The sequence below is a fragment of the Monodelphis domestica genome, chromosome 7 (assembly GCF_027887165.1).
Source record: "Monodelphis domestica isolate mMonDom1 chromosome 7, mMonDom1.pri, whole genome shotgun sequence".
NCBI lineage: Eukaryota > Metazoa > Chordata > Mammalia > Didelphimorphia > Didelphidae > Monodelphis > Monodelphis domestica.
Window position 1 is genome coordinate 80242601 of NC_077233.1, and position 27003 is coordinate 80269603.

Genomic DNA, 27003 nt, shown 5'->3' on the forward strand with positions numbered 1-27003 from the left:
TTTATAAGCATTCCATTTCAGGTCTGAGGTTTCAGGCACAGCAAAGCAGAGCAATGTTTCAAATCTTGGAAAATGCCGTTTCCAAGACCTTAAAGCCAACATCCTGCTTTTGCGTTTGTGTATGCAGCTGCAATCCAGAAAATCATTACACTTTCTACAGCACTTTCTAAACTAATCATGAGTTAACAGTATGTATCTTCATCTCTTTCACAGGGAGACAGGAAGTCTAAAAATAAAAATCAGAACTTCCTAGCCTAGGAGATGAGAGCAATGCTAACTGGAGCCTAGGAAATGGTTTTGCCTCGAGATGTAGCTGGGTCCAGGGACTGAAGGGCATATACAATCTATGTTCAAGAAATAATTCAGCTTTTATTACCTTTCATCTATTCCAATTAAATAGGGTTCTTTGGGTAATGACCTTACTGAAGGTTTTTCAATAACCAACTATGAAGGGAAGGAGTGAGTGGTTAAGTAGGTGAAAGTATATAAATCAAAGAGATTTTATTGGACTGCATGCACATATACAACAAATATACCTAGACATGGCATCAGAACCTTATTAGCCTAATGAAGAAATTGGAGTCAGTGAGTGATAGCCTTTTGCCTAAAAGAGCCTAAAAACATCTGATGCCCATGGCACCCTCTAGTGGGTATAATAAATGAATTTTTGATTTATTCAGGTTAAAATTCCTTTAAAAAGTGTCCTATAGGGGGCAGCTGGGTAGCTTAGTGGATTGAGAGTCAGGCCTAGAGACGGGAGGTCCTGGGTTCAAATCTAGCCTCAGACACTTCCCAGCTGTGTGACCCTGGGCAAGTCACTTGACCCCCATTGCCTAACCCTTACCACTGTTCTGCCTTGGAGCCAATACAGAGTATTGACTCCAAGACGGCAGGTAAGGATTTTTAAATAAGAAAAAAAAAGTGTCCTATATAGACTTTTAATGGATAAGGATTCTTCTCCCAGGAAAAGTGTACAGCATCCTCTTAATTTTTTTGTAAAAGGACCACAGTAGTCATAAATAACAAACAAATCAAATTTATGTTACAATTTATAAAACTCAAATACACCTGGGATTCTCTATTTTAATTGCAAACAATAGAGGATTTTCTTAAATTTAATAATAAAAAAAGGTTTTTATGCTTTTCCCAGACGTTTCTTGATGAAACAAGCTACCAACTTCTGTGGTCTTTGTTGGTACTCTACAAGCACATCATGGGGGCTGGTAATCTGATCTCCTTTGAGACGATTCAGAAGAGTAACACACACAACAGCAGCTGCAAGTGAAAAAAGAGAGCGCATTAAATCAAAAGGTTGTTCTCTGACTTACTTCAAAATCAAACAAAATAAAATAACATATATGAGGACCATTATCTACTTAGTTACCAAATGGCACCAAATTTTTCAGGGAAATTGAGTAATCACTCAGGCTGGTGTTTAGAAAGAACCCCTGCAGAATAAGTTTAAGGACAAGTTAGAGTGCTTAGGTTTGGAGAAGATTCCCAAAGTGCCACTGGGAAGATGCCAAGATGGGGAGTTTCCTCTCCCCATCCTTCACACTATTATTCTCTTTCTCTCTTCCCTCAGTACAAAATAAACTCTATAGGCAAATACTTCCTTGCCTTTAAGTGAATGTCAAAACCTTGAAAATGGAATGTGTTTAAGAGATACTATTCTGAACAATTATTTTCTTTCATAGTCTATTTTAAATGTGAATGATAAAAAAATAACATTTAAAACATAAGGAAGACATTTCCCTCTGATTTTCACCCTTAGAACCATAGAATTTTAAGAGCTGGGAAGAGACCTTAAGAGATTCTTCCCAGGGGCAACTACAGGGCACGGTGGATTGGGAGCCAGGCTCAGAGATGGGAGGTCCTGGGTTCAAACATGTCCTACCTGTGACCCTGGGCAAGTCACTTAACCCCCATTACCTAATCCTTGCCTCAATTCTGTCTTAGAACCAATACACAGTATTGATTCTAAGATGAAGGTAAAGAGTTTTTTTAAAAATTTTGTCATATTCCTCCCAGTGGGGAGGAAACAAGAGCAGGGGGAAAATGAGTAATTACGGGAGCATTAATGTATATGGAAGGTATCTCTGAACTGACTGGTCAATGTTGCAAAGAACATTCATTTATACCTGCAGTTCTTAACCATTTTTATGTCATAGACCACCCCCTCCTCTGATAGTGTGGTGAAGCTTACGGGCCCCTTCTCTGAATGTTTTCAAATTAATAAGATAAAAATATATGGGATTATAATTTAAAACAATTTTACTGAAATGAAATTATCAAAACTAATTTTTAGAAATTTCAGACCCCAGCTTTAAGAACCTTCCTCATTTAAAAGCAACTGCTTCCTTGTCCAATTCCTTTCCTATGTATTAAATAAAACAATGACAAGGTAAAGAAAGGAAAAAGGGAAAAAACATATTTGGAACACTTAAAACATCTACCTGGTATAAAAAATAATAAATTCTACTTATAATTATGCCAAACAGAAATATGTAATCTTTCTTTCCTGTTTTCCCTTTATATTTTTCAGAAATTCACCCAGAAATTTTAAAAAATCATTTTGAAAAGCAGCATCCAGAAGGCTTATAGAATTTAGTGTTTGTTTCTTTGCCATCATTTCATCCCTGCTTCCAAAGCCAGCTGAAGCATCTTGATCCCCCATTTAAAATCCCAAAGTCTATAAAATAATCAGCACTTTCCAAGGTGACAATTTTTTTTTTATGTACTGATATCCCTGAGGAGACTTCTCTCTTCAGTTAAATAAACAAAGTAGATCTGCATTGTGGGAAAGATCCAATCATAGTTTTGTTGGAGTATTGGAGTGTCATGAGTTAGAAACCATTTCAATTTTTTCACAGATTAAAACAATCCTATAATTTGGATTCCTCTCCCTTGTGTAGAAGAGATCAAAAGGATGAAGCTGAAAGAGTCTTGGAGAAGTTAGAAGGCTCTGTATTCTAGATGTGGGAAATTGAATAATTCACTTGACGTCTCTGGCATTCACACAATATATAGGCCACTAAAGATAATTTTTAAGGTCCTTTTAGTTCTAAAATACTGTGATTCTAAATCCACAGTCCAATCAATTGATTCCAAGATACTAAGCCATAAGTTAATAGGAGAGAAGGTTAACATTAGAAAATTTCAGAACTCTGACACTTTGAGGGAGGCTAATAATTGGCATTACTGTTTAGTCTCATATTCGTACTTACTATACTTACTACTCTAATGTCATATAGGCTTCATCTTTTTTATTTTGGGAGGGACAGATGTTTCTTCCTTGTCCAATTCCTTTCAAAGGTGTGTTTCAACTTAAATAAAAAATTATGAGTAAAAAAATAAACAAAGAACTAGGCGAGGAGGGATAGAATGGTCAGAACCATCACATTATAACTTGTTGATCACTGGTGGACATTAACTAGATAGATGTTAGATAGATTCTAAATGAAGTTAAAATTTCTAAGGAAAAGAGTTTAATTCAAGAAGAATTATTCTGCTTCTAAAGTTGGAGGTTAATAAAGATCTAAGGCCAGTAAAAAAACTTCAGTTAGGTGGATAGAATGGCAGGTTTAGTTAAGTGGATAAGACTTGGGTTCAAATCTGACTTCACATACTTCCTAGCTAGTGTGACCCTAAGCAAGTCACTTAACTCCCAATTGGCTAGGCTTCATCATTCTTTTGCCTTGGAACTAATACACAGTATTGATTCTATGATGCAAAGTAAGCCTTTTTAAAAAATTTGATAATGAAGACAGAAAGTAGGGGTTAAAAAAAAAACACCTTCAGCTGCTCATACTTTTAAAGGAAATAAGAAATACTCCCATATTATGGGAGAGGCATAGAATCATAAAGCCTATATTTCTGGACCTTTGCTATAATTCCCTCTCAATGGCTTATTAAAAGTATAGCACATTCTTACTGTCTCTAATTATGACATTTAATATTTTAATAGAAAGTTATTGTTTTCCCTCAAATAATCTAAAAATGTTTTCGACCTATAGGTCAATATTTTTCAAATGAAACTCATCTCTAACCATTACAATGAAAGTGACAGGAAAATGGAATTCACTTTACCAAAACAGACTTTATTATAAAAGTTAGGACAGGATCTGTTGCTGGGTTCCAACAATGTAATTAATATATGCAAGAGAATGTTTTTATTGGAGAACTTGGCCCTCTTCCAATAAAATCTAACTATCTACCTTGACTTGGGAGAAATTTGGCTTTTTGACTTTATTTACCTAAACTGTCTATACTGAGTCGGTGGGTTTCTATTATACAACACTATTAAAGCAGGTATAGCTTCCACCATACCTGCCTTCCTTTGCCCCTAAGGCTTTTTCAAAAGCCTTAGGAAAGGGTTCAAATCGTAGCAGGAAAAAGGGTTAGGGGAAATATTTCAGCAAATAAATTCTGAAAGTAAATGATATGCAATCCATGGCCACTGGGTGGCACAATGGACAGTGCTGGCAAACACTTGCTAAGTGATCCTTGGCCAAATTTCCTCAAATGTAAAATAAAAGCACCCACACCAGCCTCACAAAAGTTTCTAGGAGCAGCCAATGAGGTTACACTAGTAAAGAGGTATATAGGATGATCCTGGAGGAGTGGCACCTCTGGTATAAATGAGGACTTGCCAAACCCTTTTCCGGATTTCTCATCTACTTTTGGTGTCCCCCCTTCATCCAGCTTTGACCTATGGCACTAAAAAACCAGCATGCCCAGTGGCCTCAGCCCAGTAAAACTGGCTCAACAGACAGGCTTCAAAATTCACTGGGAATCCAAGGGGATGACTAACCCAAACAAGTGAAGACTTTCCCTCTTAAAATTAGCAAATGAGAACAATCTGTCCCAGTGGTCATGAAGGCAGCCGAAACTGGCACTGTGGAGCGTGCTTGGTCAGACATGGAAGGTGCCAAGGTCTTCCAGGGCAACCTGAACCACTGACAGTCATCCTGACTTTTGTCTTCCCACTAGGCATCCCACTGGATAACTGGAAGGAGAATGATTTTGTGCAACTGCCTCAATTAAATTAAATTCATTTGTGAGTCAAGACATCAGCCCATGATGTCACTGGTGCTCTTCAAAAACAAAGGATATCATTTATAAAGGACCTAGTGTAGTATCTAGCGCATAGTAGGCACACAATAAATGTTTGAAATGCTTTTCCCCTTCCTTCTAATCTCAACCCTGTGGTACAAAAGTGTTTTTTGTTTTTTGCTTTTTTTCCCCTCAAGAGTCATCAGAGGGGAAGAGAGGGAGAAAAATTGAATCCCAAAATGTCATTGTCAAAAACCATTTCTACATGTAACTGGATAAAGTCCTCCATAAACATACACACACAAAAAAGTCAATTCTGCTCAGAAGACCTCATTTTCCTCATGCAGAAAATGAAAAATCATTTGAATGGCTCACTAAAATTAAAATTCTATGGGCCTATGATTCTGTGAAATCTGATGCATTCAAAGTCTCAAGTACATTGAGGCCAAAGTACAATTAGCATTAGTCAAAAACCTATTAAGATTCTCTGATACAAAACAAAAAATGATCAGAACTATCACATGTACAAGACTTACATTTGACTTAAAACTAAACAGAACTTCAACAATCCAAGTATAAAAACTTTTTTATGGGGAAATGAATTGAAGTCCCAACAACCAACATACAAATGTGTTTAAAAGAACATTTGTTTGTTGCATTTTATATAAGAGATTTATGTAAAAATATGGGATTTGCCATATTGGACTTCATTTAATTTTGCATCCAGATGCTTTGTATTTTTATCACAAATTCTCATTGTCATATCCAACTAGAAAAATTCCATTGTAACTTTAATGAGTGTATTGACAAGAATAGAAACATACCTGGGATGCCACTGGCCCTGCACATGGCTGCAAAGATAGTAGATTCCATCTCAATGTTTCTGACTCCAGCATCATGAGCAGCCTGTAAATACTCAAACTTATCCTTCTCAGTATATGAGCAGAAAGCACCATCCAGTCGCCCTTGACCTAGGAAGTATATTAAGTATTAGCTAATGAGCTCTTTAATATTATGTTTTGCTTTCTGATATATTTAATTCCAATTAAGCAATTAATTTAATTCCAATTAAGCCTTACCTTCATAAAAGTCTAAAGTACACATGGTATTTCCCACAACAGTATTGAACTCATTCATTCCCTTGGCACATGACAATAATTCCTCAATTAGGTCAGCACAGAGATCCGTAGATCGCACGACTCGTTTCCCCAAAACAAACTGTTCAAATTCAGGTTTGAAGCAAGAATCCACAGCTTGTTTAGTTAGCACCACTGAACCAGGCTCTAGACCTAAAAGAAGGGTATAAAAGTCTTACCATCTATACTTGACAAATGCAGCAAGATTTTTGAATCAAGAAAGTTCCCACCCCTACCCCTACACAAAGGTCAGAGCCCTGTAACTTCCCTTTTGCAATTATTTTCCTCTCCATCCATAGTGGAAAGAGCAATGGACCAGACGATGTCCAACCTACCAGTAACAGGGAAGGAACTAGATGCATTTTACAGCTAGTAAGGGACCATCATATTGCCAATAGAACATAAAACACTAGCTTTGGCCCCTTTGCATGTATTGAATTACCATGCTTTATTTATTAAAACTCATCAATGAAGTTAACACTGCAACAGAGGAAATGTATTAGACTTATCTATAAATAATTTCCAAAATATTTTATTAATGTGGAGAAAGTTGATAAACCTATATATATACTATGATTTTAAAGGAACATCTGATCCCCACAAAAAAAATAACCTTTGATACCCAGGATAGTGTGTAAATAGAAACCTTCAGGTTGATTTCAGTCTTTAAAAAAGCCTCCACTACCCACCAGAATATTTTGATTAAATAAACCAGAGAAATTATCCCACTGGAATAAACCTGATCTTTGGTGTCTCCGAAGATACCAAGGTTAATAGTCTTCCCCAAAATCACCTGGTAGCCTCACTTCCATGGAATTTCCTCCTTCTATGAAAAGCCTTTCATAGCATATACATACACACATATAAACATATGCCCCCAATGATAATGGCCTTCCCTCACATTTTTAGTATATATTTTATAATCACTTAAATATGTACATGTTGTTTCCAACAAAACAAACTCCTTGAGAACAGGGACTTTCATTATGTATCCTTAAGAGTCTAGCACTCAGGTGTGTATTCAATGCATACTGAATGAAATTAGTATATAAACCTTTCCCTTTAATCAATATAGAAAATAAATTTGAACATGAATTACACAAGTCATTTCTCTTCTCTTGGTCATTTTTCCATTTGGAAAATAATGGGGTTTGGGGAAGATTATTAGCTGATTCCTAAGTTATGGGAGAAATGTCTAATGCTAAGCTTCTATGGTTCTAAGAGTTTAGGAAATATAATTCAATGAAACTGAATAATCTGGAAAGTAAGCCTCGTATTAGTAGTTTACATACAGTGGATACTAAATATTTTAATAAAAATCCAAAACCTGTCTGAATTTTATTTAAAAGATATGTATGTTTGAACAACCTCCAGGAAGTGATGCAGAGCGAAAGGAGAAGAACCAGGAAAACATTATACACAGAGACTGATACACTGTGGTACAATCGAACGTAATGGACTTCTCCATTAGTGTCAATGCAATGTCCCTGAACAATCTGCAAGGATCTAGGAGAAAAAAAACTATCCACAAGCAGAGGACAACAGGGGTTGAGGGGATGATTGAGGAGAGACTCTAAATGAACACCCTAATGCAAATACCAACAATGTAACCATTTTGAATCAAGGACACAAGTGATACCCAGTGGAATCGCGCATCGGATATGGGGGTGGGGGGGTGGGAGAAAATGATCTTTGTTTCCAATGAATGTTTGAAAATGACCAAATAAAATAATGTTTAAAAAGAAAAATAAATAAATAAAAGCAATGCAATGATCCAGGATAATTCTGAGGGACTTATGAGAAAGAATGCTATACACATCTAGAGAAAAAACTATGGATGTAGAAAACCAGAAGAAAACATGATTTATCACTTGTCAATGTGGGCATATGATTTGGGGTTTGAGTTTTAAAAGATTACCTACAAAAATGAATAATATAAAAATAAATTTTGAGTGATAATATAATCCAGTGAAATTGCTTGCTAATTTGAGGAGGAGGGAATAGAGGGAGACAACAAGAATCGTGTAACAATGAAAAAAATTTAAACTAAATTACATTAAAAAAATAAATGTACATCTATAATTTCAAAAAAGCGAAAATAATAAAAGATATGTATGTAATACAGTCTAGTTGACATGTTTTAATTGTCCACTGATCAATTCTTGAAATTTTTATCAAGGATAGAAAGGAAGGCCCAGAATCAAAATTTGTATTTCTCCTCTCTATAATTAAAATCTAATAAATGCCATTCAAACTAAACTAGGATTCATGTGGCAAAATCCTATTCAAACATAAAGGAAACTTTTTTCCTCTTACAGTATTTTATTTTTGTGTATATGTTTTGTGATACTGAAAATCTAATGCAACTCAAAAGTGTTTTCCTTTGGCCTTTCCTCAACTAACAAAAACTAGTCAGTCAAATGCCAAACTTGTTTTCAAGTCAAGCTTTAGGTTTGTCTTCACTCTTATTCAAATGATAGCAATCCTGCTTTGAATTTTGTAAAGAGCCTCAAGCAGAAAAAATTAAATCAGCTGCTTTTGGCTGTCCATCTTTACTTGCCTTCAATACATTTCTGTCCTAACTTACAACCTGCCACATTCAAGAATACATCTGCTGAATGGAACTAGTTTTTAGTAACTGACAGAGAATATGATTCATTGCTAAATTTAAGATAAAAATTAGCTATATTTTAATAATAAAGTCAAATATTATGCTTGTAAATTCAATATATTCCTCCTTCATTTCATGGATAGCATATTGATGAGTATTGAATGTATTTCTCTTAATCCACAAGCAGAAACCTATGTACTAGTAGGCTCCCTTTCAGACTGATTGTGCTCAAATTTGGGGGAATTAAAACCACAGGAAGTGTTATGCCAAGCACTTTGAAAGATAGCTCATAGAAATGCAAATATCACATTAACTCATTCAAAACCAAAGGAAGTGTTATGCAAAGCACTTTGAAAGAGCCCAAAGAAATGCAAATATCACATTAACTCTAACTTAAGGTAATAAGCTAAACAATATAACCATTAGGAGACATAAAAACAAGCATGCTTTGAGAACTTGGCTGGAACATTTTAAAGGCTGAGGAAAACAGTTACACTAGTTCCCACAAGGAGAGAGCTTGTAGGCTCTGCTTAGCTACAGAAAGAGCAGATCTGGATGGTTTTATTTGGCCCTAAAAAGTTCTCAAAAATAAAAGTCAAACATACTGACTTCTTTGCAGTAAAACTAGCTGCAAAGGGACAGGTTTCTGCATATGGAGGTGTCCTCCTACAACATGATGCTGCTACAAGCCCTGGTCTCATCTCCGTGCTATAATTGGTACTTCCAATAATGTTAAGATTTGGTCTAGACAAATCTTCCAAACACTCAAATTCTATACTATACTATACAAGAAGACTTAAAAGTGTAAATAATCCATTGATAGATTTCACTATATTTAAACCAAGCTGACAAAAAAAAAGTATAAACATACCTATTCCACCAGATGTGCCAATGCGAAAGATGGTAACATCAGAGCACTTGGCATGATACAGTAACTTGAAAAGTTCATGTAACATGATTCCAATGGAAGGAACGCCCATACCATGCTGAAAAAAAATAGTATAAACAGTTAAAAATAGAGCACATTATCTTGAATAGGATTCCAAACTGTGTGACTAATTTATTACTTTAGAATTTAAATTCTTTGCCTTATTACCCAAAACAATATTCTTTGCCTTTTGCATTCTCATATATCATCTTGTTGATTGTGAAATTATACATAATAAAAAATTCTACTTAATGGCATTACATAATGGCTATGGCATTACATAACCTCATTTGTCTGGCACTGATTGGAAATCAAGTATTCCATATAAAGAAATCTCCCAGGTGCCTGAAACCTACCCTTTTTTTAGCACCACTATTGGTGTCATTTGAAAACCTTTGTGTAAATCTTACTAAAACATTTAACTTTCATCTCTTTCCTCTTAAACAGAATAAGTAACATTTAGATACCCTTTGCCTGATGACTGAATCAGGAGACCACAAATATTATTTTTCTGTGTTCTAACCATTTTCTTCAAAAAAAAAACAAACAAAATTTGCACGCACAATGGCAAATGTGATTCTAGTTCTTCATTTCTTACTTCTAGGCTATCATTTTTAATCCATGCTCTATATATAACCTCACACTTCATGGAATAAAGGTTCTTTGATTTTGTGAGAATCTGCAACTCTAAATCCCTTAGAAGCTTTTAGACACTTATTTGCAGTTTAGAAGCTTTGCTTAAGATTGTTAAGAGTTAGAAAGTCTGGATTTGTAAATGTCACCTTATATACACATAAGAAACTTTTAAGTCAGCAAGTTCAATCTGTCCAAATAAAAATCTGCAATAAAGAGAAATTGAGGCACAATGTTCCAAATCCTATGCAATTGCCAATAAATGAGGTCCATGGCTCTCCAATAGCCAAGAATGCATCTGACAGTCAAAGACAGCTCTTTTAGATAGGAAATAAAGAAATGATCAGCCTATACAATCTTGGGCAACATAGATATGTCTCATTTCTGATTGGTTGGTAATGTTAGACAGTCACCAGGTAGCCAACATCTGACTCAAACATTCATTCTCTTGGAAAGTCTTATGGCTGGAACTTTCTAAGAACAGGAAATCTTCCAGTTTGGCTGAAACTTTCTGAAGGAGAATGCTATTGATTCTTGATCTAATTAGAATTTTGTGAATAGAACATACCCAGGAAAGTGGAATTAATACTCTTTGTTTTCTTGATTGTTGTAGATTTTAAGAGTAAAGTTGTTTCTCCTTGAGTTTCTTAAAGAGTCTGAGTTAACAGTAACAATGTGGCTTAGCTAGCTATAAATTAGCTAGTGTTCAGAATTGGAGTTCGCATACTCCATACAATGTAGTAAATTAAGATTTAATGAAATGCAAAATAATCCCCTCATTTTATAGTTGGGGAATAGCTATTTAAGTAGTGAAGTATTTGCAGCAAGATTGAACCTAGGTCAAACACAATCACTCAATCCACTACATTATGCTGCCTCTATGATACTTATATTATCTGAGAAATGGGGGAAGAGACTTCTCTTACTTCCACACACTTTTTAAATGATGACTTGGTAGTCTTAAGTTATTTTTGATAATGTTAAAAAACTCAAAATAAAATATCTCAGTAAAGAGATCTGGATGAAAAATTGTTCCATTAGTGTTTTGACTAGTACAAAACCCATGTAATATTGAACAAATCATTTATTCTTTGTATCTCAGTTGCCATATCTTATCAGAAGGAAAGGTATGACATTTATTGGTAATTGGCTATTGAAAAGTCTTGGGACTGAAAGGAGATAAAAGAATTCAACATATTAAGCTGAGGACAAAGAACAATCTAATACTTGTGTTTGTGGAAAGATTTGTAATAAATACTAACATTCATCTTCTCATCCATCACAGGGCCCCTTCCCATCCACTCAAAATAGTAGGGGGTTGTCCACAACATCTACTTAAAACTAATTTAACTTCACAATCAGCCTATTCTTATCAAGTAAAGGGGGGGATGGGACTTCCAAAGAGAGAAACTTTTGAAATTCCCAATCCCAGGGACATTCCATTATCTCATTTACAATTTCATGAATAGCCTGGAAACTTAGAAATTCCCAACCCAGGTGGCAACCCAACAGTCTCATTTACAATTTAATGAATAGCCAAAAGGGGAGACTTTGAAATTCCCAAATCCGATGGCACCCTTATTCTCTCATTTACAATTAAATGAATAGCCAAAAGGAGAGACTCTGAAATTCCCAACTCCAGTGGCACCCCCAGTCACTCATTTACAATTTAATGAACAGCCAAAAGGGGAGACAAATTCCCAAACCCAGTTGCATTCCTATAGCCCCATTTCTGGACTTCATACATAGCCTATATAGGGGTTATTCCATTTCTGTAAATTAGAAAGAGGTATGATTGTGGCTTGCAGAAAAAGATTTGATCAAGTTTACTGACAAATGATATTGTACTTACGCTAACTGCTAATACAGGTCCAATCTTATACATGGCAAAACGGTCAGTTCCTTCACAAAGGTTAGGATAGTCCATGTCAGGTTTTGCAAGTCCCAGTTCTTCAGCTATGAAGCGAATAAAAGCTTTCATCCGGGAAGGACTTCCTCCAACACATATGAACTAACAAGATCACATAACCATACATTAATAAAGCATTCCACAGATGTCATTTGTTATTATTCTAATATAGGCTGTACCCCTAAAATAAGATCTAGTTTGAAAAGAAAGTGTATATATATGTAGAGACAGAAAAATAACAATTATAGACCTAAGTTTTACACAAGATGGGAGTACTAAGTTTAGGGGGGGAAATGGAGCCTAAATTCAACAGTATGAAATATAAAATACTCATATTTTCAATATAAAGTACCACCAAAAAAAAAATCTTAATCATCTCTCTTTAAATATATATAGATAATATACATAGTTGCTACAATTGCTTGATTTTCCTAAACCATCTATTATTCAAAGTTTGTGGGAAAAGTTTATTTCTCAACTGCAAGGGAGAAAAAAAATCAGATTTTTTTTTAAACACTAAGTCTTGACTAAAGTTCAATAAGGAAAAGAAAATTGTGAATCTAAAACAGGTAGCTAGATGGTACAGTGGATAAAACCCTAGGCCTGGAGTTAGGAAGATCAGAGTTTAAATCACTATCACTCTTAGCTGTGACCCTAAGCCAGTCACTTAACCCTCATTTGCCATGGTTCCTCATCTTGTAAAATGGGGACACATTGGAAAAGAAAATGGCAAACCACTTCAGTATTTTTGCCAAGAAAACTCCATGAACAATGTCAAGCACAGCTGAGATAACAAATAGGGTGCCCCTCCCCATAGTGGGGAATGGAATGCTAAGAGAAAATCCTCAACAAGGGAAATTTTTAAAAACAAACATGGAATTGGCTAAATTCTGAAAACAGTTTCATGAAAGAATGTCCCCCACTGATAGAATAAAACTACCAAAGACAACCCAAGAAAGTTCTAAATAATAATTTATAAGTATATTCAGCTTAAAACTCAAAAAAGGATGAATATATATAACACTTAAGAACTGGTTTCTTTAAAATAGCCAGCACCATCAAGTTGGAAAAGCAGACATGGTACAATTTACGAACATCAGGAATGTGAATGTACAATAAATTATAATTATGAATAATCCCTAAAAATAAGGGGAAAGAGGACACTATATACTGAAATCATTGTGATATTAAAAACAGCAATAAATCCTTAAAAACACAGAAATGGTTAAAAAAAAGCATGGGTAATATGGATACTGCAGTGTTAAAGCATACATACACTGGTAGATGGTATAAAAAATAAGGGGAATTTTAAGAGTCACATATACAATATTTTACAACCTAGTATTTCTTTCATTCCAGTTTATACATTTGTATATGTATATATTTGTAAAGAAGTATCTATGAAATTAAAAAAAATTTTTTAATAACTCCTTTAATATACTTAAAATAAGACTATTTATAATCAGCATTATATCACAAAATGTAGGTCAGACCAGCACTACATGCAAGAGGCCTAATGCATTACATTTTTAGAATTAAATGTTTACCTTCACATCTCCAAATATGGCTGGTAAATCATGAGTTTTAGTCCCAAGATTGAAATGATAGAGGACATCTTCTTCCATTTTTGAGATATGTGGATTTGAAATGTAAACTAAGTGTTCACTGTTATAAAATATAATAAAGAACAAAAGGGTTTTTTTTAATATACATACATCATTCAGAGAAGTTATTGAGGTATAAGGCAGGCCTGGAATACGGGCATAATTGATATGTCCTCGGTAAATAAAGCAAAACCTAGTTATGAAGTTTAGAGGATGGGTTTCTCCACTGGGAATTATGATTTTAGTTTTGTAGATTTGCTAAATTTAGGCTGTAAGACTTGGGGATGAGAGATGAACATAGCAATAGATTTGAGCCCTGGATTATTCAAATTGACCAAGGACTGGTCCTACAAGAAGCATGTAGTTAAATGGACATAGTAGATAGAGGGAGGGGAAGAGGTGAGGGGTTGGAATTAAACTAATCAAGTTCAAGAGTAACAACCCAGCATGGAAGTCTTTCACCTCTGATCACCTTTCTTAGTAGGCTGTTTTGTCTGTGTATTGGAGGAATTAAATGTCCAAATTAATGTCCTTCAGTAGATTAGGTAATGGTCTCCCCAACTTTGCTCACTTTCTTTAGTTGATGGAACCCAACCTTTTCCACAACTGACAGATGACTCAAGTGTTAAGTGAAGGAATCCTTGACAAGAACTTAAGAGGTTCAGTAACTATGCTTTATTGGGTTCTTGTAGACTTGGGCAAGGTCTGTTCTTTATACAAGTTTACCAAAGGGCTGGATATAGCTTTTTTCTCTGCTTGATCTCTAACATTTTAACTTTTTCTTCTCTACCTTTCAACTGTTTTTCCCTTTTTCTCCCTCATCTCCCTCCTAAAAAACAATTCTTCTCCTCAAGTTTAGTTTTAAATTGTTGATACTAGCAAGGTAAACCCTGTCAGCTATTAGAACAAGCCTGAGGGTAATCAACAGTGCCCTGAGTTCAATGATAGCCTATTGGTTTCTGTTTGTATGGTCTCAGCCACATTAAGATTCTGAAGCCTGAAGTTCAGTGAAAAAATGAAATATTAAAATCAGGGAAACAAACTTCCCAGGAAATAGATGCTGTACTATTCAGAAAAGGTATCAATGTCAGCCTACTTATGGCCCTCCACATCTGGCACTGCTGCTTGCCTTCCTTAGCTGTAGCCTTCCTGGACCACCTCTAGAAAATGAAGGGGTTAACCAAGATGCTCCCTTAAAGTTCCTTCAATTATGTATAGAAAGAAGCATTGGGAAAGAAGAGCACAAGACATTGTTGAAAGTAGTTAGGTAGTAAAATAATCATGAGAGCAAAATAAAGAAGCAAAAAAAGAGAAAGAAAGTAACAAGAATAAAATTTCAAGAGACAAATAATTGCATGTGTACACCAAGCTTTCTTTTCTCCTTCCTTTATTCTTTTAATCAAGTGTCTTCTCTTAGTTTCAGCTCTATTACTTAAAGGTTATTTCAAACATCTCTCTTTCTTATAACTTCTTAGCAGGAATTCTTTATGTCCTCCAGTTTCCTATTTGTAAACTCATGTCCTGATATCCTGCTATGGGTCTGGTTTCAAAACATCTAAAACAACAAATACCATTTTAGTTACACTCGGCCCCCAAGGTTAAGTGGAAGAGAGGCTGCCATCCTGCTTCTACCTTTTTCTTCTATGCCATCCTGCTTCTACCTTTTTCTTCCTAACCATGTGCTACATTGCATGCAATCTCTCCTCTTCCCAGTAAATGCTCCTTCTCAGTTGTCTCAACTTTTATCTATCCTTCAATGCCTAGATCAAGCACTGCCACCTCCATAAAGTCTTCCCAACAACCTCAGCCCTAGAAAAATACCCCTCTTCCATTCCTATAGCATTATTCTCTCTCTTTTTTTTTTTTTAAAACCCTGACCTTCCATTTGGAATCAATACTGTGTATTGGTTCTAAGGCAGAAGCGTGGTAAGGGCTAGGCAATGGGGGTTAAGTGACTTGCCCAGGGGTGAATTTTTAAAATCTCCATCTTGCTTGTTCTAGCACCAAAAATTGTGCACACCCACACTACATGGGCATGTGCTAGTCAATGACAAATCAGAAATAAATAAATAACTGCCCACCCTGGGCTGTCCTAAGCCAAGCTTGAGCCACCATTGGCACTTGTGAGGCACAGGAAGTGACAGAGAAAGCAGCCTCTGGAATTCGCACAGCTGGGAAGTGTTCTGAGGTCATGTTTGAACCCAGGACCTCCAATCTCTGGGTCTTGCTCTCAATCCACTGAGCTACCCAGTTGACCCCATTGGTCTATTTTTTTAAAGTACATATATCCTGTCTGTCTAACAAGGCTACAAGTCCTTTAAAAGCAGGGACACCATGCTTTTTTTTTTCTTTGTATATCCAGAGCCTGTATCATGTTATTCCTATGTATCAGAGGGGATGGAGATGGGACTGGCCTCAGGAATTCATTTGTAGAGGGAGCTCCCAAATGAGGAAAACTCCTTTTAGCAGAAAAAAAAAAAGCCCAGCACTTTCTCTGTTCTAGGAGGTTAAGTGATTGAGTGTTCTTGAGTTTAAGGTTGGCTCTCCATCCAATGTCATATAGTAAGCAATTAGTAAATATTTGTGGTTGTTGTTGCTGGCAATTCTCTTCTTCTCAAAAAGACTTAATACTGAAACAATACAGAGTCACAGAGTCACATCTCACATCTCTGGAATTATATTGACCCAACTAAATTCAAAGAAGATTAAACACCTTCTCAGGGAACCTCCCATGTTTTAAATCTCTCAATAGAAGGATGACTCATTTTTTTCTAATGGTTCTAAAACTGAAACAGAGTGCATTGTTTAGTGTTTACCCAGTGTTACACTGCAGGCCCTACAACAAAGTCAGGTCAATAAGGTCCTAGAAAGTTCCAGGAAATTAGATCTGAGCCAAAGTGATTATTCTTGTTTATATGAAGAGCTGTCTGCATGCAAATAGGGGGGTAGATAGGGTGTAGAATAGCACAACAACAGGATTCAAAAACCCTTTTTTATTGTATGCTTAATCTTTAACCTGGATAACCATCCAAACACCCTTTTCCTACTCCCAATCTCCTATCTTATGATAAAAAATAAAGAGGACACCCAAAGCATCCTTGGAAAGGTCACTGGTCATAATGACAGGAGGTCACTCTTGGAGAATGAAAGAGAAACATCTGCTCTTTCTTCTCTAACCACATGATACCAGGGACTTTACTCAATCAAGATGAATCTACTTTCTGAGCAGTTTTTCTACTTTTTGCCATCTACCTGTGACTAATAAATTCTAAGAACAATTTAATACATGTAAAGCAAGTTCAAAGTTAATACTGTAACAATAGTCACATCTCAGAGATGAGAGAAGCTTCCTGAAGAGCAAATTGTTCCAAGATAGCTAGGTGACTCAAAGCCAGTCCTACAGATGGGAGGTGCAGGGTCCAAATCTGGTCTCAGACACACCCTAGCTATGCAACCCTGGGCAAGGCACTTAACACCAATTACCTAGCCTTTGCCATTCTTCTGCCTTGAAAGGGATATTTAGTATTGATCCTAAGACAGAAGTAAGAACCTTTTTTAAAAAGTGCAAATTAGCAATTGCTTAAATATAATTTAGTGGCTATTAAAAACTTAGATCATTTAAGTCAGTAAGTTTCTTAATCTCTCAGGCCCTATAGGCATGAACAAATGAAAATTTTGTCACTCAATATCCATATCAAACACATTTTTAGAAGGGTGCCACAGATTAATCCAGGCCAATTCCACAAGCATTCATTGAGTACCTTCCAAGCATCAGTGAAAACACACCTTGTTCTCAAGCAATTTATGTTCTACTAGGGAAATAACATAAGCAAATAAATAAGTTAGTTGATGATCATTAGACAAAGGAGAGGTGCACCAACCCCCTAGGCATCATATAATATAGGGTAGAAAGCAGGAGGTGGCAGGATAAGCTGAGCCTTGAAGAATGAGATAAGAGATAAGGGTAAAGAGCCATTTTTTGCTGGAACACAGAATTTGTAAAAGGGGAAGAACTTGTAATAAGCCTAGAATGGTAGGCTGGAGACTGAAAGTTTTAAAGACAAATCCAAGGAATTTTTCTATTTCATCTTAGAGGTAAAAAGTAACTAAGTTCTCAAGTAGCAGTAAGACAGTCAAGACTATATACTTGAGAAATATTACTTTAGCTGCTACAGAGAGAATGGATTGGATGGAAAAGACTAAATACAGTCAAATTCAAAGATGGTTGCAATACTTCAGACAAGAGGTGAGAACTGGCACTAGAGTATTGGCTTTTTAAGTGGAAAGAAGTGTTCAAAGGCATGATAGGTTGTGAAGGTATAATTGAAAAGACAGCAACCAATTTGGAATGAATTGACTAACTGGTAAATATTTTTAAGAGCCTTTTCCATTCCTTTTTTTTTTAAATCCTTACCTTCTACCTTAGAATCAATAATGTGTGTCGGTTCTAAGGCAGAAGAGCAGTAAGGGCTGGGCCATGGGGGCTAGGTAACTTGTGCAGGATCACACACAGCAAGGAAGTGTCTATGAGACCACATTTGAACCCAGATCTTCCATCTCTAGGCCTGACTCTCAATCCCCTGAGCCACCCAGCTACCCAGTATTTCCTTCCTTTTTTTGAAGTAATAAGAGTAGAAAAAGTACAGAAATATGTAGAAGCTAAATTAATTAATTGTAATGACTAATTATGATCCCAGAGATGAGGAACACCCATTCTTCCTTTTGGTAGAAAAGCAATGAACTATGCAATAAAAAGACAAAGGATTGCAGTTTATGGTGTACTCCATAAACTTATCAAATATCACTGTGTCACTTGGGTTTCATTTAACTATTTTTCTGTCATAATGGAGACATAAGGGGTGGAGGTGAAGGCATATAAAAATCATCTATATCTATAAATGAATATTTTAAAGGTTATTTAAAAAGAATTAAAAATTCAAATATAACATGAACTATAAGACTAAAAAGGATATTACAAAGAAAAACATTAAATATTTTCAATTGAACAAATAGGCATTTTTTATATATAGTTAAGTGGACAAGACTGGCTTAAAATGGGGGAGGGTAGGAGAAAGGGTAGACTAAATAAATGTTCATTGGTCTCTAAAATCTTTCCTGATTTTAACTTAAATCTGAGATTCTTCATTAGTCACAAACACAACATATACCAAGAGTTCTAACTAATTCAAAATAATACCCTAAATTTCACATTATAATTATGAATCATTGTATTAGAAAACAAGAGTCCATAATATAGCTATATCAAGATCAAAGAATCAGACTCAGAACTGTATACATGGACCTAAACATCATTTAGTTCAACTGCTCATTTTAAAGCATGAAAAATTGTGAGGCCCAAAGCAATTAAATATCTTACTCAAAGATAATAAATAATGGCAAAGGCAAGCCTAAAACCCAAGTCTCCAAATCCAACTCTTTCCAAGTCACATTATAATATAAGGTTTGGAAATAAATGATCAAGGAAAGATAGCCCTGAAAGCAGTCTTCACCCTTATTCTGTAGAAAAGGATTTAATAATAGTGACAATGACTTGGCAAAAGAATCAGAAAAGAAGAAATTAATTTCTCCAACTAGCACTTATTCTTCTAGGTTACAATAACCCAACAAAAATGAGGAAAAATCAAGGGAAGAACTATTAATAATGCAGCTGAAATAAAGGAAGAATTGAAGACTCAAGAGCCAGATTAGAAAAACTAGCTGGGAAGAAAACAGTGATTTTTAATTACAATTATTTTGGTGGAAAAGCATGAAAAAACAGAAGGGCTAGTGATCTGCTCCAGTGCATTAATAGCTAAAACCCAAACACAAGATTTGTTGGAACTTGATTATCAGTGTTGTCAATTCAGTGAATCTGTCATCCTGATAAAAGATGGAAGGAGCAAGATAGACTAACCTATCAAACTGCATTGTGACTGACACATGTGGAAATGTCTTTTAATAAACAGGTACAATCCTGTCTCATGCCCTGCTTAAGCTTGGGGTTTGAGGAAAACTGCTGAAACACTGACATCATTTAAACAAGGCCTGTGTTAGACCTATACTTGTAATTACTTACTGTGGTGATAGGACAGAGTAGGCACTAGACCTATGATTTCATTGATACTGAGTTATTTTCCTCTCCAATTGAAACCCAGTCCTAAGAGTTAACTGCCTAAAGCACCAGATTGCCCAGAATCAACCAGCTAGAGTGGAGTCCAGTTGCCAGCTCTCTATGCCACATGGAATCTGGTGACTTGCATATCAAATGAGAGAAGAAAACAAAAAACAGAGCCACCCAGTTTGGAATCTTACCCTGAAGAATTTTCGGTAGTCATTCTTTATCTTCAAGTTGGACCCTGAGGAGAAAAATCATAGAATGCTGAGAATTGGGAATTCACTTAGAGGGTTCAAATCAATCCACAAACATTAGAGCTTAAAGTAAGCCAGGAGGAGAGGGGGGAAGGGTAGAGAGATAAACCAGGAATGAGCAAGAGGGTAGGGGGAAGGGAGAAGGAAAGATAAGTCAAGAATGAAGGGAAAGGGGAGTAAGAGGAAAGGAGGAGGGGGAAGAAGGGGAAAAGAGGGAGAGAGGGAGAGAGAGGGAGACAGAGAAAGGGATAGAAGGAGAAAGGGAGGGAGAGGGAGAGGGAGAGAACTGTTGCAAGAATGTTCAGGTCAGTTTATTCATCCACTCAAAAGTATGACACACTATTAGTACATGAAGGATATCTCACAATTGAGAGATGAATTATTCTCTGCAAAGCAGTTTTGAAGAAAAGCCTGTAGAGCAGGTAAGCAGGTAACCAGGGGAAAAAATGTTTATTCAAAAGAGAAAGAGAATTTACTTCCCCAAAAATATACCTTTAGCATAGTAATTTACATAGGTAAAAAGAAATAGTAACTTCTTAGCCAGTAAATTAATCAGTAATGTTAAGCCCCCTACTGACAGCTTAATTACATTGAATAAAGAGAGGGGAGAATTCCTGGAATTATTCAAGTTTTCATTTTGCCACCTTAAAGTGATTAGGGGAAGAAGTCCAGAAGCAGGCATTAGGAAATAAGGAATCATTCAGGAAGGCAAGAAAATGTTTGTTACCACAAATAAAGGACAAAAGATTCAATTATGTTCTTCCAAAAATTCCCCTTTCAACAATACAAAATAACTAATTAGCAAACATTTAATAAATTTGCAGTAATTCTGTGCAGAGGCTACATAAATGACCACCACACATTAAAATTAGAACTCCTCAAATGTACACATTTATTAAGATGTCTTTAAAGTAGAACTCAGGAACTATAAACTTTTCATGAATACATTTTGATACTTTGATGAATTTATGAGTGTTCACAGGAGATGGACTTTCATATAAAACCAAAAAAGATATCATTAAACTTATAAAAAAGTAGGAAGACAATAAATTAATATGCTTTGTGAAGAACTGGGGTCTCCTCCAAATTCTAAGATAAGACTAAAAAAATACTACAAAGAAAAAATGTCAAAGATATGGATTAACTGAATGCATTATGTTCTAAATATTGCTAAGTGAAAAAAATTACCTATCTATAATGATATGGGGGGCTAGAAATGGGACCCGGATTATCTCTAAAGCCTTTCCTAGAGGAGGCATTCTATGGCCTTTAATAGCAAAGATCACAACCCATGTGTGCTTTCTGTGAAACCTTTGTCCACGTGGTCCAGTATATCCTCTACAGAAAGCCTTCTACCACAGTAAGGGGATTCCAATTACGCATACAAGATATACATTGCCTATCCCTCAGGTATCTTACTATATGATTGACCCATATCCATTTCCAGTCCTACAGCTCTTCAATTGCATATTTTAGATTATTAAGTATAATTTTTCAGAATGTCCTTTGGCTGAACTGCAACTTTCCTTCTTATGAAATGCTCAACCTCACCCATTTCAAATATTAATAAACATACAGTTCAAATCCTTATTGAAAATCTTCTATTTTCTTCTTTCCCAATGAGAACTGTGATTTGCCCCAAAAGAAAAGCAGGTAAAGTTTGTCTCTCAGAAACCAAGAACCATGGCTCTGCCTTACTTGTCTCCTGTACATCATAATCACTTTCCCACTGTAGTTTTAGTCAGTTAGGTAGTAATGACTTAAGACAGATGAGAGTAAGAAAAATGGACTATTAAGAATGGAAGAAAAGGAAATCACATGTTGTCCGAACCTGGTACCTAGCTCTGGTATTTTATAACATTATAATTTTAAAGGATAGCATCTCCTCTGCTACTAATGATCTATAAGACCTTGGACAAGTCACTCCTTATAATGCTCAATTTCCTTATTTATGAGAGAGGGCGTATCATACAAAGCAGATAGTCTCACTTGGTTTCTGAATATTATATCAGCTAAGCCATACCTTAGTAGGTCTCAACAAATTACAGAGGCTTTAGGTACAAAAATAGTGGCAGAGAATTCACACAATCGAGCCTTAACTAAATTAACTAAATAGAGCTGAATTGGCAAATTCACCACCAGATGAAGAAATTCTGTTATAATGACTTATTATTGGGTGGTTTTGATTAGTCTTGGTTAGCAGAAATTGCCACATTATGAAATCATGGATATTTGGTAGAAGTAGAATTTAAGAGAGAATTAATTTGACAAAAGGAAAGAGTAAAGGATAATTCTCAAATTAAGAATCTGGGTAACTGTATGGTTGGTGGTACCCTCAAGAGAAACAGGGTAGTTTGGAGGAAGATTAGATTTAGGGAATAAAGTAAGTTACATTCTAGGTATGTTGAGCTTCAAGATGGGTTCAGTTCTAGGGAAAGATAGGGTAAATGGGGTGCTGATAAAAGTATCACCCAAAGATGATCAGTTAAAATGTATTTTGCTCCCATGACAATGTGTACCCAGCCAAACAGTGTAAAGCAAAAAAAAAAAATGCAAAACCCAAAAGAGAGAGGGAATGCTACCCACAACTAAATGATAATAGCATCCAATCGGCCAAACTTCAGGGAATGATTAAAAAGTTACAATATTTAATTGGTCCATATTCATGTATTTAAGATTAAATAGTTGAAAGGTAGATCTACTTGATTATGTTGATGCATTAATATTTAGAGAATTTGATTATGGCAAGGGGAAGAAATCAACCCCAGGAGTACATTGGAATTGCCCAAAAGAGCAAAGAATGACTAGTCTCTCAACCAAATGAGAGGCTCACCTATGAAGGATTTATATAAAGACATGACTAAGAATTATGCAATATGAAGAAAAAACAAAAACAAAGGAGAATTATACAATGAGAATATATGTTAAGAGAGCTCCTACACCTGCTTTCATCACAAGGTCGATTCAAGTATGCTAATTGAACAAAGGGCACTTTTCCCCTTGAAAATCTCGGCACTTTATGGCATTACTTCATTAATTATAACATACTGGCATAGTATAATTCTTACTGCTATCATGACTATTTCTATCATTATTACTATCTCCATGCACCTTTCTCTAGCTCTTTGTAATTCTTAAGTTTCCTTCAAGATTCAGGGTGAGCTCCACTTTTAACTGATAAAGCCTTTCCCGAATCCCTCAGAATAATGAATTCCTCATGTTCATCACCAAAAGGTACACGGAAAAGATGAACAATTCTTTTACATTAGACCTACATCCGTACATGGTTATCTTCTTTTAGAAAATGTAAGCTTTTTGAAGGCAGGGACAGTTTTATTTTTGTCTTCCCATACCCAGCTGCTAGCAAAATGCTTAACACAGAATAGGTACTAAATGAATGCATTCTGGTTGAGGAAAAGTACTTATTGTTATATGTATTTTGCCTTTAGGGCAAAAAGCTTATTACTCATCCCTATTCTATGCTCTCCAAAAGAAACTAATTTCAATAAAAACAAAAATTCCATTTGGGTAACAAGTAGAGCCAATGTCCTGCTGGCCAGTCTGCTCAAAAGTTTTAAGTCAATTTTGCCGCTCCATCCATAAATAATAATTGAATCAGTTTCTAATGCGATGGTTTTACGTTATGACTTCGAAGCATTGTGAAGAAAGGAAATGTCCATAGATTGGAGTCGACAAACCAGAATACAAATCTCTCCTTCCCAACTTACCACGTGTGGATCGGACAAAAGGCCACCTCCTCGTGCCTCAGTAACTTTATCTGTACAAAGAGAAGGTCTGGACCAAATGGCCTCTTTGGTCTCATCCTATTCTAAACCTATGATCCCATGCCTCTCTATATATCACAGTACTTAAAATAAGGATAATAACCTATCTAAGGAGGTTTAAACACAAATTTTTTATGATGGTCAAGTTCCCTTCTTTTGGTTTTCTCCCACGGTTCCCTTTAGAGTTGGTCAGTCGACAAACAAGTGTTAAACAATTGCTAAATCCCAGATACTGTAAAGTACGTACTGAAGTTACAAAAGAGGCAGAAGCAATCCCAGACCGCAGAAGTTTACATCACATACTGAATGAGTTAAAATGAAAATCGGGTGCATATTAAACATATGAAGAAAAAAAAAGAAAAAAGATAAAACTCAAAAGAGAACGCAGTGGAAGTTGGGGGGAAATGGGAGGGGGGGACCCGAAACGGGCGCGCAGAGGAAAAGCTCTCCTACAGAGGATGGGGAGATGTAGCCCGAATCCTGAAGGAAGCCAGGAGGCTGTGTAAGGAGGGAAAGCATTCCAGGTCCAAGGACCAATCAGCCAATGCAAAGGCATAGGTTTGGGATATAGAGCGTGGTAGGCTAGGAAAGGCAAGGAGGGAGTAGGGAGCGCCAGGTTTCTTCTCCCGTTCGTTATCCCGGGACATCCTCGCGGAGAGTCTAACTCACCTGTGGTACCTGATGGGTGGAACCGGAGCGCAGCGATGAGTGCGTGCAGGTGGGCTGCGGAATAGAGCAGGGAAGGCGCCTGGGCAGTCTGGTGTAAGAAGCTTTAAACTCCTCACAGCCTCTGGGACGACTGAATCACTCCCGGGACTTGCCCAGTTTTTATCTAGCGGCCAAAGGGAAACCCAGCAGGATGCTCCGCCTTAGCCCATTTCCCGGAGAAGGAGGAGAAGTTCATTTTCTCAACTGGGTGCAGGGGGCGGAGCTCAGGGTACAAAGAGGGCGAGAACAGAGAGGTCAAGCGGGGCGTGCCCCAGGAGTTCGCTCCGCCCTTCCCCACCTCCCTAAAGCAGCCACTCCTACTGCCGCCCTCCCCACAAAAAACAATTTTTTAGCCTTGTTTCTCCGGTACTTCGCGGGGAAGTGACTCAAATGCTCCAGCTTTTCCCTTGACACCTTAGCTGCTGCTCACTTATCTACTTGCCCCCTGGGTCCGAATTTGGGGAGAGGGCTCTCTGTCTTTCCTTTTCCAAGTCCCCCACAACTTCGTCCTTTCTTACCAGGATGATTAGAGCAGCTGTTCAAAGGGACTAGCGGAGGGCGAGGGGTGTGTGAGTTACCTGTCTCTGCTACCTGGCTGGCCCAGGTTCTAGGGAGAGAATAAGCTAGCCTCCCAAACTGGTTTTCTCATTCCTGTTTTGTGTTTATTTCTCTCTGCTTAACTTATCCAAGCAAACGTCTCTGTAGGAACAGGACTGCCAGGACCTAGAGGGAAGAAATGTTGATACTTTAGCATGAATTACTACTACTCAGAAAATAAAATAAAAATCATGTCTAATAAGGAAATGTGCTCCTTGCCTACGTAATATATCACGATAATAGCATTTATATAGACCTTTTCAGATTCTCAAAGTGCTTTACACATTTGTAAAATTAAGTATCTATACTAAAAGCTGAAGGATTGTCACATCATGGAAACAAATGGGATCATATTCATATGTAACACTGTTATTCAAACTTCCCATGCTCAAAGGAGTTCTCAAGATTCAACAACAGCTAATATTATCCTGTTATATGGAGTATTTAAATACATTTCCCCTCCTCTTTGTGGGATTACTTGGGGATAACCAAATACCACCATTTAACGCTATTAGTGTCTATTATTGACCATTATAAGAGAAAAAAATAAAATTATGGACCAGCATAAGGATCTAGATCTCTGATAGGAAGTCCCTACTGTGGAAACTCCAGTGTATTAATGCAAATTGTAACCTGTGAAATTACTTTCCCAGAGTCTTGTAGTCATTCTCTATCTACGAAGGACTTTGAACCTTTGTCTTCCTAAATCCAAGATCTTCTGGAGCTCAGAGAAGCTTATATAAATAGAGATAATTTAGACAAAAGTTCTTTGAAAACAGCAAGGCATCATGCAAATACAAAATATATTGAATTTATGGGAAGAATTACATTGCTTTTGATAAGCATTAAACATTAATTTTTTTCTTTTTTTTTAAATTTGTTGGTTACATCATTATCCCCAGATATCTCCCTCCTTCTCTTTCTCTTTCTCCTCCCCTCCTGAACTAGAGAAGACCATTAAACATTAATGAAGTACTTTATTGGACAGCAGATAAACTGAGAAGATACAATGTTAATTGGGTGTGATCTTTGTTTTCCTGCAGTCAACAATCTAAAATGTATGATAGAATCATAGATTTAGAACTTTCACAGGATTTTAAAGGTCACCTAGCCAAACTCCTTCACTTTACAAATGAGGAAACTATAAAGCCCACTGAAGTTAATTGGACAAATGACAAATAAATGAAATTAGGAAGGCCAAAGTCCTAAACTAGGTGAGGTTAAATCAAGGGAGGAGAAAAGTCATGACCAAGTGGGAGAATGATCATTGAAAATCTCATAGAGAGGGTGAAATTATAGTTGTTTTAAAAATCATCTTTTAAAAAAAATGGATGAACAGAAGAAGAGGGATATGCCATTCCAGGCATAAAGGCATAAGCAAAGACAGAGTAGTAGGAAAGTGCGGGAACCTGTATATAATGCAGAATTTAATGCATATTAAGAACTTAATAATTGTCTGCTAAAATGAAAAGTCTAATTTTACTCAGAGAGTAATGGAACAAAGCAATATAAGAATCTGAAAAATCCAGGTGGCATCATTTTGGGGAGTTTTGAATGTTTTGCCAAGAAATTTAAAGTGGATTTAATGGGCAATAAGGAATGGTACAAAAGGAGAATGCATGGGCAACATATTATAATAGTAAAAAGGATGCTTGCCTTCTGATTGAA

The 27003-nt window shown here is 36.3% G+C and overlaps 1 protein-coding gene across 1 annotated transcript; it reads right to left on the minus strand.

The window, feature by feature from the left end:
• Positions 1-1020: 1020 nt before the first annotated feature.
• Positions 1021-24924, minus strand: UPP1 (uridine phosphorylase 1). The gene is made up of 8 exons (XM_007500418.3): positions 24700-24924; positions 20189-20232; positions 13820-13937; positions 12216-12374; positions 9674-9788; positions 6135-6344; positions 5880-6026; positions 1021-1275 (listed from the first exon to the last, which is right to left on the minus strand). The coding sequence occupies exons 2-8, from the start codon at positions 20209-20211 to the stop codon at positions 1136-1138; spliced, it is 912 nt and encodes a 303-aa protein (XP_007500480.1). The 5' UTR covers positions 20212-20232; positions 24700-24924; the 3' UTR covers positions 1021-1135.
• Positions 24925-27003: the final 2079 nt, after the last annotated feature.